General features: G+C 37.1%; 1 protein-coding gene across 3 annotated transcripts; it reads left to right on the top strand.

Moving 5' to 3' along the window:
• The first annotated feature begins 2005 nt into the window (after nucleotides 1-2005).
• Nucleotides 2006-12083, top strand: tox4a (TOX high mobility group box family member 4 a). 3 transcript variants are annotated; one of them, XM_073848157.1, is made up of 10 exons: nucleotides 2006-2272; nucleotides 2557-2687; nucleotides 2778-2840; nucleotides 4100-4405; nucleotides 4532-4786; nucleotides 4865-5215; nucleotides 5892-5972; nucleotides 6054-6782; nucleotides 11150-11301; nucleotides 11392-12083. In XM_073848157.1, the coding sequence occupies exons 2-10, from the start codon at nucleotides 2583-2585 to the stop codon at nucleotides 11447-11449; spliced, it is 2100 nt and encodes a 699-aa protein (XP_073704258.1). In that variant the 5' UTR covers nucleotides 2006-2272; nucleotides 2557-2582; the 3' UTR covers nucleotides 11450-12083. The 3 variants fall into 3 exon arrangements, with proteins under 3 accessions (XP_073704258.1, XP_073704257.1, XP_073704256.1); XM_073848156.1 differs by having other exon boundaries at nucleotides 2533-2687; XM_073848155.1 differs by having other exon boundaries at nucleotides 2006-2687.

The following is a 12083-nucleotide window of genomic DNA, read 5'->3' as shown; positions in this document are numbered from 1 at the left end:
ACTTGTCAAATGTCATAGTCCAACAGTTGATTTTAATTGAGTTCTTGTGGGTTTAATACATCTATAAGACATCAAATCCCCAGTTTAGAGTAGTTTACAATTCTAAGGTTGACTGACACTTTGAAATACCCCAGAGACAATATAAATCCCAGAAATTTAGTATGCAGAAGGGTTAACACTTGACCTCTTCAGTACTGAAAGGTAAGTTTTGACTATTTGCCAGAGTTATACATCAGAGTTAACAAACAACATTAATGCTTGTTTGTCTTGGTAAAGCTCATATTTATGACAAACTGCATTCTTAGTAGCTTCTTACGTTGATGTTTCTTAAACCATTCGGCCAATAGTACAGTGTCAACATTAAAGTGGATCAAAACCTTTCATCAAAGTTGTCCTAGAACCAAAACCATTCCTGTTCTTGTCTTACGACAACATTGTTGATTAACTTTTTTGATCCACTTAAGATGTTGACTACTGTATTTAGCATGAGACAAATAGGTTGCTGTATTGTGGTGCCTTTTGAGCTTTGTATCTTAAAATGAATATGCCTGATGGTATTTTTAGAAGTATTTCTATAAATGAGACAGATAGCCTGTGAGGGACTGGCTGACATGAAGCATTTTAGACATATTACAGACTTCTGATATAACAATTTATGATTTTATCAGTCAGGAGGAATGGACACGCTAAATATAAAAAATTGTGTTTGCTGTTGTTTTACCACTTTAAAAATATTGTCACTTTCAGTGGGATATTGCAAAAGACAAATCTAACAAGTGAAAATGAGAACATAAGAGACTTGAAATGATTATATTTACTTTAAAAAGTAAAAGGTACTGTAATGATGTAAATGTTTAAAAAAAAGTATGAGTAATTTTACTACCAGACAATAGTTTTTGGACAATAAGATTTGTCATGTTTTTTTTAAAAAGTGTCTTCTCACCAAGCCTGCATTTATTTGACCCAAAACACAGCAACAACAGTAATATTGTGAAATATTTTTACTATTTAATGTAACTTATTTCTATTTGAATACATTTAAAAATGTAATTAATCCCTGTGATCAAAGCTACATATATGTATATATTTTTGAGAAATAAATTAGAAATTAATATTTTATTTAGGAGGAATGCTTTAAACTAATCAAAAGTGATGAGACATTATGTTACAAAATATTTTATGCTGTTCTGATCTTTCTAGTCATCATCAATAATAATAATGTTTTTGAGCAGCAAATCAGAATATTAGAATGATTTCTGAAGGATCGTGTGACTGGAGTAATGCTGCTAAAATTCAGCTTTGAAATCATAGGAATAAAGTACATTTTAAAATCTATTCAAATAGAAAGCATTTATTTTAAATAGTAAAAATATTTCAAAGTTTTGCTGTATTTTTATCAAACAAATGCAGACTTGGTAAGCAGAAAAGACTTCTTTAAAAACATTTTTTTTTTAAACTTACTGTCCAAAAACTTTTCACTGGTAGTGTAGAGACATGAAAATGTAATGCATAGTGCATAATATGAATAGGCCATAAAAGTGATTTTCCTCTAGGAGGCAGACATGGGACTACAGATACCCGGACTCGATTAGAGATGCTTTTAAATCACAGGGAATTTTTGTCTTATTGTAAACATTAGCACATTTGCGAGTTTTGGCTCTTTATGAAAAAAAATTAACAACTGCTTCAATCTCTAGGGAAAAAAATATTAAGTAAGATTCCTTCTCCAGTAATCATAAATGACTGTGATTGGTGCACCTTGTCCATGGCTGAAAAAAGTATCGCCTGACATGTGGCATTTTAACAGCGGTGTAGAAAGTAATTCGGGTGGCTATTGAATTGTAAATAGACAGTGAAGAGTTAAAACAGGAAACTGTTATTTAAACGTACGGTGTTTCACTAAATTTATTTTATAAAAAATATTTTTATTGTAAATCTATGATCGGAGTGCGATTAATCCGACTTGTGAATGCAAACAGACAAACGTAGCAGAGTACCGATAGAATCGGTCTATTTTTTAGCACTTGCAGCAACTGTCTGCTAGTGCAACTCTAAAGAAAACTGTTCATCCAATTCAAATATGTATTAAAAATATACAGTTTAAAGTGTTATTTAATGAGACGTTGGATATTACATATAGGAAATTCCAGAAAGTCTCGCTCCGCTAGGCCTGTGATATGAATGAAACCTCATGTTGGCTTTAACAGCATCCCCTCTGTGAACGAGCACCATTTAGCCAGTAAACGTTAGCTGCTGCTGGCTGGTTGAATTGGTAAGCTTATATCTACCACTTCTAATTAACGTTTCTTATATTTATAAACAAATCTGGTCATACTTGCGCTGGGAGTTTGATCGTCTGATGAGATTTTTTGGCATTTTTCAATCCAGTAATATATACCATATGCTGGACAATACCGAGAACATGGTGCTGTGTTTCTCGGTTCTTTTCTTTTGGTGAATGGCATTTTTTTTTCTTAGATGACTTGGCCTGTTGATTTTTTGTTTTGTTTTTTGTTGCTCTTGGATTACAAGCTCAGCCGCTCCTCTGATATTCAGGAGATCCAAGTCTTCATATTATCCTCATGGATTTGAATTTTTACTCGGATCTCTCTGATGGGACTGGTCAACATGTTGATTCCGAGTTCATGGATAGCTCGTCTTACAATGGATATGATTCAGTGAACAAGGTAAATCTGGCATCGGTTTAGTATTGCAGTCATTTAGTGTAACGTTGATCTATACACGCAATTAACAATATTTTAACCTCTGTTTATTAGTTCGCAGGTGGCAGTGATGCATACCTTACCATCAGTGGACCTGGTCATCACTGGTCATCTGAGGTAGTGCTACACAAATCTAACTGTTCTGTATTCTAAATTCTAGAATTCTAAATTCTGCATTCTAAACTCTTTCTCTATAAAACTGTGTGGGCCATACAGAATTGGTGCAAACTGAGAAAAAAAAAACATTTAAAAAGCTTACAGAAGTATTGAAGTCCTAGATGTTTACTAAGATCCATCTATTGAAAGCTACAAAAATATTTAAAATACAAGAAAGCTTAATGTATCTAAAATCATCATTTAGTGGGTACTTGCAGTTGGGAGGTAAATGTGTTCAAAAGTCTGAAAATCTGTGTAACTTTAAGGAACATCACTTCTGAACACCTTTTTTCTGCAATTAAGCACACTTTATTTGGGAGTTATTCCATAACATTTAATTTTTATATGTGTACAACTGTTCGGAACTGTGCTAGCTAACCATGTGCTGATTAGTATCTTTGAGCTAGGTTCAAAAGTATCTAAAATTGTCACTACCGAAACAGTCATGACTGAAACATTTGTTGAAGTTTCGGTATTGACATCTTTGTTTTTTTTTTTGGGTGTTATCCCATAAAATTGTCACAACTGTAACGGTCACTACTGAAACATGTCATCATTGTTTCAGTAGTGACAAAAGGAAAAATTTAAAGTTAAAATTCTGTATGTGATGTGGTCGCTACAGAAACATGGGATGTTTTGTCAAAAATAAAGTATATTGAATTATCAAGATGTTATGAAAGTGTTTGGTTTGAAATGTAGATTCAAACTAATTAATCCTTAACTGGAAAGTCAGTATGATCAACTTTTTGGGAATTTGGATTCAAAATACAACACATCTCATAAATCACACTTAAAATATTGTTAAAATTGTAATTGTTATTGATTTACCTCTGAAAACTTTTAATAAAATAGAAAAATATATGTACAAGGAAGATGTAAGCAAAAACCTCTAATACCAATATAACCTTTCTTATTAAATTATATATTACTGTATTTCGGTAGTTAGCAAATTTGAGGAAACTTTTACAAAACTTTCTGAAAATACAATATGAGAATTAACTGCACACTAGAAATGTGTATCTTGGATATTATACAGTTTAATATACATAATATATGTTTCCATCTCTGACTTTGAACCAATTCTGTAGAATGGCCTATATATATAAAAAAATATATGTTGATGTAACATATTTTTATATTTACCTATGTATTTTCTTAATTATGTACCATTTTATAGTTAATTATTTGCTTTAGTTATTTATTTATTTTTATTATTGTAGAAAACATTCCATACACCATGTCTGGGTGATGAAGAGTTTGAAATCCCACCGATATCCTTGGATCCAGATTCTGCGCTCACCATAGAGGATGTGGAGGCGCATTTTGGAGAGCTGGCCGAACAGGCTGAGAGCTCAAGTGCGTCTGGAGTTGGAAGTAGTCTTGCCAGTAATCCTGTGGTAGGGGGAAATGATCCCTCTTTTGCCTCTGCTTTCATAAATCCATCATCTCAAGGCATGGAGCACCTGAGTATGGGTGTGATTAGCCAGGCAGGGGGAAGTGCACTACTGAGCTCAACTTTGGGTGTGGTAAGCTTTGCTTTTCTTTTCTTATCAGCGATCATTTATAAAAGAATGGGCATTTGAATTGCTGCCGATCTTGAGAACGCTAGATAATGAGTTTCTCTTCCTGTCCTATTTTTTACTCTTTTATAGGATCTTGGACATTCTGTTGCCTCCCATTTCAATAGTTCCTCCTCCATGACTATCGACGTTCCAATAAACGACATGAACCACACTCTCCTAGGACACAACCAGCTCACCACCATAGATCATTCCGATCTAAGTGCTCAGTTAGGGCTCAGCCTTGGTGGTGGAGCTGGTGTGTCAAAGTCTCCTGACCAACCGCTGTCAACCACACCATCCCCTTCAGGCTCGTTGCAGGATGAAGACATGGAGGACTTCAGACAAGTGAGTCTTTCAGTTACGGGGCTTGATTGGTGTCACATTTTCTCTTTTTCCATTTTGTAACCTTCATTTGTGTTTCAGAAAACTATGCTGGTGGACTCCTCCTCAGTCTCTCCGGCGATCATTTCACACATCCCCAACTTGACGGGTTCCATCCAGCTCTCCTCTGCTCCTCCAGCTGTGGTGAGGAGGGTGGGCGGTAAACCGGCCATGGTGCCTCTGACCACAGTGGACACGGGAGCAACACTCGGAGGCAAGAAAGGAAAAAAGAAAAAAGATCCTAACGAACCACAGAAGCCGGTGTCAGCTTATGCTCTGTTCTTCAGAGACACCCAGGCAGCCATTAAAGGCCAGAATCCTAATGCCACATTCGGAGAGGTGTCAAAGATAGTGGCGTCCATGTGGGACAGCCTTGGAGAAGAGCAAAAACAGGTGGAGTATAGTTTTTCAGTAGCAACAAAAAATTACGTAATTAAAATGTTACATAATTTTTCAAATATTACATAAGTTGTGTATTTCAAATAAATGAATGTCCATTGGTTGGACAAACTGGTTGTCCCATCCTAACCTCACACCATTGACTAATATATACTTAAAGGGATAGTTCACCCAAAAATGAAAACTCTGACATTAATTACTCACGCTCATGTTGTTTCAAATCAAATGAAGATATTTTTGATGAAATCTGAGAGCTTTCTGACCCTACATAGAAAGCAACACAACTGACACGTTCAAGGCCCAAAAAGGTAGTAAGGAAATTGTTTTAATAGTCCATGTGACTTCAGTGGTTCAACTGTAATGTTATGATTAACAAAGGTCTTACAGGTTTGGAATGACATGAGGGTGAGTAATTAATGATAGAATTTACATTTTTGGTGAACTATCCCTTAAAGGTTAATTATTGAAATGGCAGTTAGTAAGTTTTTTTAATTCTCATTATTTAAGAAGTTGACAATGGAATTGCATTTTAATTTTCTAAAATGCATTCTTCAGAATTTTTAAAAGAAGGAACTGTATTTGTAAATAATAATTTTATTTAATTTTATATAACTTTATTACCGTAACTAAATGCATTTTGTGTAATTTTGAGTTTTTATGCATATTTCAGGTTTACAAAAGGAAAACGGAGGCAGCCAAAAAAGAGTATCTCAAAGCACTAGCAGCCTACAGAGCAAATCAACTCTCAAAAGTGAGTAAATAGTTTCTGGTTCTTCCTCTGAGAATTTTTGGTTTCCAGTCTTATTTCTAACTTTTCTTTGTTTCTCATCAGTCATCTACTGAGGTGGAGGATAGCGCTCCTTCCACTCCTCCCTCTGTTTCTTGTCCCGTACCCATCACTACTGCTCCTGCTCCCCCTGTCCGTCCACGGCTGACGCCTATCCCTGAGCAGAACACTATCACCAACATCTGCGCCTCCAATATCATCCTCGACGGGCCTCAAGTCACTACCCGTTCCCGCACGGGCTCTCTACCCTTGGCTATCGGCCAGCCCCCGACCACTACCCCAACCCCTACTGTCACGAAAATCATCATCTCCAAACAGATGCTACATGGGGGTTCTCAGATCCACCAGATCCCCACATCTATGGTGACGGTGATTCCGGCCGGAGTGCGAGCCGTGCAGCCAGCCGCTGCTGGACGACAGCCTCCACCTCTGCAGCAGATGCAGGGCACCCCACCGCCGCCACGTCTGCAGCAGATGGTACAAACCCAAGCCCCGCCTCCTCTTCAGGCCAAGCCCCGTGGAGGGGCAGGAATTTCTGTAGCTGTCACGGCTACACCACCTCCACCTCTTCAGATAAAGATTGTGCCTGCTTCTTTACACTCCGACCTGTCCAATCCAATTATTGTTACTACAGCTACAAGTGTCAATCCTGTCATCGCCTCATCCACTATCTCAGCCTCAGCGCATCCTGCCCCTGTTGAGGTGCAAGTGGAAGAGCCCAGAGAGGAGCTGGTCACTGGGACAGATGAGACTGTGACAGAGGAGCCAGAAGAGGTTTGTTATTCCAGTAAATAAAGGGATAGTCCACTTTAAAATGCTAATTTTCCAAGTACAGTCATAGTTTCACCATTCTGTGTTTCCTGAAGCCATAGTGCAAATTAACATTTGCATACAGGATTGCAAACTTGTGTGGTTCCACCACCTGTGTGTGACGTCATTAATGGCTAGGGCTGCCCCCGACTAAAGATTTTTCTGGTCGACTTGTAGTCGTTCATTAGTCGACTATTAGTCGCATGTTTATTAATAAACCATATAAATTTTAATAATGAGCCTTTAATTGCCTACATAGCCTAATAAGCACTCAAGCACACGCAAAAAAGCTCGCCACAGTGCACCGGCAGATATAATAATTACGAATGTGTCAGGGGATAACAGCAAGGAGACTGCATTAACGTTTTAATAATTTGTTGATAAACTAGTGCTTTTTTGTTTTCGGGTTAAGAAATTAATTTGGCAACACTGACTCGTTATCTCTGCAGTAGTGATGCGCCTGTATGCATGTTTCATACAGATTACATCATCTGAGAATTAGAGGTGGGCGGTACACCGGTGTCATAGTCATCACCGGTGTGACATTGCGCCACGACATGGATTTTCTAATACCGTCAATACCGTAATAAATCAATTATGTGCCTCGAACGGCTGCATTTACACAGGGGTGATAGCGTTCCGGCACCACGCCGGATTTCCGGCGTACTGTGGCTGCGGGGAAAAAAAAAAATCAGGTTCGCGGATATTGATCTGTCATTTCTCTGAGATGTGCAGGTCAGAGAGCAGCTTGATGCTCAACGACTCAAACAAGTCACATTCTAGCCGATGAGCCAATCAGAAGTAGGGAAGGGGCGGGCCTTGTGTCTTTGTCAAATAGATTGATACAGGTTAAGGCAATGCTCCATGCGCGAAGGTGTTTTTAGCTCCCATACTGTACAATTGTCTCCTACTGGCAACTCAAACCGTAATTCATGGATATGTTTATGAAGCCAGGGGAAGACATTAAGGATTTCGATAAAGGCATATTTACAGGGCTCGCAAAATCGCTAGCCCGACGTCCCGGAGCTATTGGGTTTTCCAGTCGGGCTACCAACATTATTTGACCGGCTGCCCGACGGCTATCCTGAAGTAGAGGGCTCATGGGGTCCTTAAAACTCAATTTAGTTGTATCAAATTTAAGGCCATAAAAAGTGGTAAATATTTTAAATAGTAAAAGAAGAGGATCAATTATTTTAAGAGGTCTTACAGTTGGGGACGGAAAGACGAGAATCGCGATAGAGCTGGATTAAACTTTAAGAGGCAATGATTTCATTGAATAAATATGCTCACTGCACTTTCAAAGTCAAAACGCGGCACTGTTGTCTTTATATGAATGTATCTGAAGGGAAGCGACTGTCCTCAGAAACGTGTCGTTGGCATTTTCATTTCATGACTGATAAAACAGCGTTAATGCTGCTTTGCTTTCAGCCATTCTTAGGGAAACCGTAATATTTCAGCGCTCCTAAAGCGCCCCCTCGTGACATAGAATTAATTTGCACGTCCAAATTTTTAGCTGTTTTTGGTCAGATTATTGCAAATCTCGACCAATGTTTTTTATGCAAACACAGAGTTGTAAATGTGAAAGAAGTTAATGTGCTTTCTAAAAATCTAAACAATTAGGACATTGTTTTAAATAAATGTTATGCATTATATACTTGATTTATTCATTTTAATGGGATAAAGGCTGAAATGCCAATCTATAAGCTTTTTTTGTAAAAAAAAAAAAAACCTTTATCTGACTGAACTGAACCAACAAGTTATGTGTTAAAAGTGCGTCGCATACATAGTACCTCCACCCCACTCACCTCGGGGGGCAAGGGAAAAAAAAGTTCAGGCTCAGGAATTTTTTCCACTATCAGGCCTGTTTACATCAATAATAGCTCATTCTAAATAATAACATTATTACAAATTACATTTTCTTCAAACGTTCAGTTGTGGTCTGAATACCTGTCCTTATACTATATATCTTGTTGTAAATAAAAAAGTAAAACATATTCGTATCAGCTTTGCAGGTGGTAGGTAAAAGGGCTGTGGCCATTAAACGACTGGTGAAACATCGTGAAGAAAGGTCGGGCCTGTAGCCTATACCAGGGTCGGAGTGTCGATCGGGACGAGCCGGACTTCTAATATTGTATATAATTTTCGCACTTTCAATATGCAGGGTATATAAATCGCTTTTAAATGAGTGCTCGCGCTGTTTACTTTTACTTTCGATTTTGCGATAACGCACACTCTGTATAAAGGGAGCAGCACATCTTATAATAGATACAAGATTGCAGCAAATCCTCCAGTCTATTTTTGTCATCTCTCTTTACTTTCGACCCGTGATCATTCAAATCTAAAGGTCATTGTACACTGAGTCCGATTTTCGTATGCATTTTTTTTGTTTTGTTTTCTCATATTCGCCATCCTTATCAAAATGCTTGTTATGGATGCGAAAATGCAGAAAATCAAACACGATCCGAATTTTTTTATGACGGACGAAAGTTTCAGAGGCAGTGTGTAAACTCGATTAACATAACCTGTATTTTTTTTAACGTGCAAAAATCTCGGACGTAAATTTCGTACTCATGTGCAGCTCGTGTTGGATGCAGGGTTGCCAAGTCCGCGTTTTTCCCCACAGAATTGGTCTACTTTTAAACTGTTGCCATGGGTTAATTTCCCCCAGTTATTTAAAGGTTTTAAATATTGCAGAAATTAAATTTCAATAAGAAATAATTTTTGTTTTGTTGTACACTAAGTAAGATCTTTAGGTTTTTTGCTAAATAAATATGTTGAGAATGCATAATACTCTCCCATGTCTCTTTTTGATAAGGATACCTACCATTTACTTATTATATTATAAAAATAGTAACTTTATTCACATACTAAAGGGACAGGACAGGCTACTCCTCCCAAAATGTACCAAAAAAAAGTAATACCGTGATATTATGCCGTCACCGTTCAAAAGATGAAAAATACCGTGATATTAATTTTAGGTCATATCGCCCACCCCTACTGAGAATATTTGTTTACTATTTGAATTGGTTCATTTGAAAACATTTCACTCTCTATAGATATATTTTTCATGTCTGTAAGGCAAATATACACCAAGTTTTAAAGTTTTGCGCCTAAATTCACAGATACCGAGAAGGTAGAAAGCGCATTCTGTTTGCTTTCATTATTTTACAAAAGCGCAACGTTTCGTTGTTATTCTGAGTGCACACAGATTCAAAAGATGTATTACTTTTATCTGTATGACCAAAAATAAGTATTTTAACATCAAGTGACCGCACCGGCGCATCCATCTGTCGTGCAGTAAGCAGGTTACTATTCAGACACACAGACACTTGAATAGCGCACAGTTTTTTAGGTTAACATTAGATTGAGCATCAATGTAAAGTTACTACTACTTGTATATTTCAGATGATCAGCTATATTTGAGGGTCATGATTGATAGGTGAGCATTTGGATGTACTATATTACTATTTTAGTCGGTCACAAACTGCGTTTTTATTACTGCGACTAATAAAATTTTGGTCAACCAAGCCTCTTCTCGTTTCCACTTAAGGTTAGTCGACTATTAGGGGGCAGCCCTATTACTGACAGTCCTATATTCTTTTACCCACCATTTTACTAGTTTCACAGTCCTCACTAGTTACTTCAACAATGTTTCAATCAACAATACTATAGTACTTAATCAGGAAGTTACCTCTGTAGAACACATCCCTGTATAACTTTCTGAATGACAACCCTGTAACACATCACTGTATAAATTATTTTCTGTTTTTGGAGCATAATAGAAGATATTTTGAAGAACAATGCCCCCCAAGGTTCATGTCTTTTTTTCAGTCGAAAAGAAATTAAGGTTTTTGATGAGAGTATTCCAGGATTTCTCTACATATAGTGGACTTCAAAGGGGAACAATGTGTTGAAGGTCCAAATTGCTGTTTCAAAGGGCTCTACACTGCTTAACTAATTCAACGATCAGTCATTTAAAAAAAAAAAAAAATACATACATTTATTCCTTTGCTGGGATCATGTAGAGCCCCTTTGAAGCTGCATTGAAACTGCATTTTGGACCTTCAACCTGCTGATCCCCACTGAAGTCCACTATATGGAGAAATTTCCTGGAATGTTTTCCTCAAGAACCTTAATTTCTTTTCAAGTGAAAAAAGAAAGACACAAATGTCTTGGATGACATTGGGGTGAGTAAATTACCAAGAACTTTTTATTCTGGATGTGACCTAATTCTTTAACAGAGCTGTTTGTAACAGCCATAAAGGAAAAGATTAAAAGATCAAACACTACGTGCAAAAGAGTCCTTCAGAGATGTCTTATCCCTTTTTCAGATGGAGATGGAGGTAAGTGTCGCTCATGAGGCCTCCTCTTCAGCTCCTTCTATGAATCTCTGTGTCCGTGCTGGATGTACAAACCCTGCTGTGGAGAGTCGAGACTGGGATAAAGAGTATTGCAGCAATGAATGTGTGGCCACACACTGCAGGTTTGTTTTTTGTCTGCATGTTTAATTTTTTGTATATTGGTTTTTGTATAATCAGATTCCCATGCTAATGTGGCTTTACTCTCTTAACAGGGATATTTTCATGGCCTGGTGTTCGATCAAGAGCCAGAACTCGGCCACCGTCAAATAAAGGAAAATCCTCCTGTTTCTGGGTCATGCCTGGATGTGTCTTTTATAAGTGAACACAACAGAATTTTACTGGATTTCCGAGTGAAGGTTTAGTGTTAGTGTTGTAAATATCTAAGGCATGAATAAAAATGGAAAAATCACTGTTATAAATTGAAAATGTCTTTGTTACAACTGTTGGAGGTGTTAATGCATATACTGTAAACCCCAACTTGTTTGTTTTCCACATTGAAGCTGTCAGAAAAGAACCTACGTGATTATTGTACTTTATTTGGACCTTATTTTTTTCCAAACTCAGTTTTGGTCCTGTGACTTTTTTTTTTTTCCATGTATGTTACTAGTGATTTGTGTTAAAGTGCGACAAAATCTGAACCTTTGTATTATTTCCAAATGCAGTAGTTTTGATTATGATGAGAAATTTGAGCATTAGTGAACCTCAACAAGAAATGCAATCATTCTGCACTTGTATTATATTTTTTGTTTAATGCAATTTTCTCATGTTGTACTGTTATTATCTTAGATCAGTGTTCAGAAGTCCTCTCATGTCAAATCTTTTTGCCTTAGTTGTGAGGTTTTGCTGACTTTTTTTTTAGATTGTGTGACACAAGCTATTCAAGTATTAATAAAAGGCAGCCAAA

Source organism: Garra rufa, chromosome 10 (genome assembly GCF_049309525.1).
Source record: "Garra rufa chromosome 10, GarRuf1.0, whole genome shotgun sequence".
Taxonomy (NCBI): Eukaryota; Metazoa; Chordata; class Actinopteri; order Cypriniformes; family Cyprinidae; genus Garra; species Garra rufa.
This window is presented reverse-complemented; position numbering and strand designations above follow the sequence as displayed.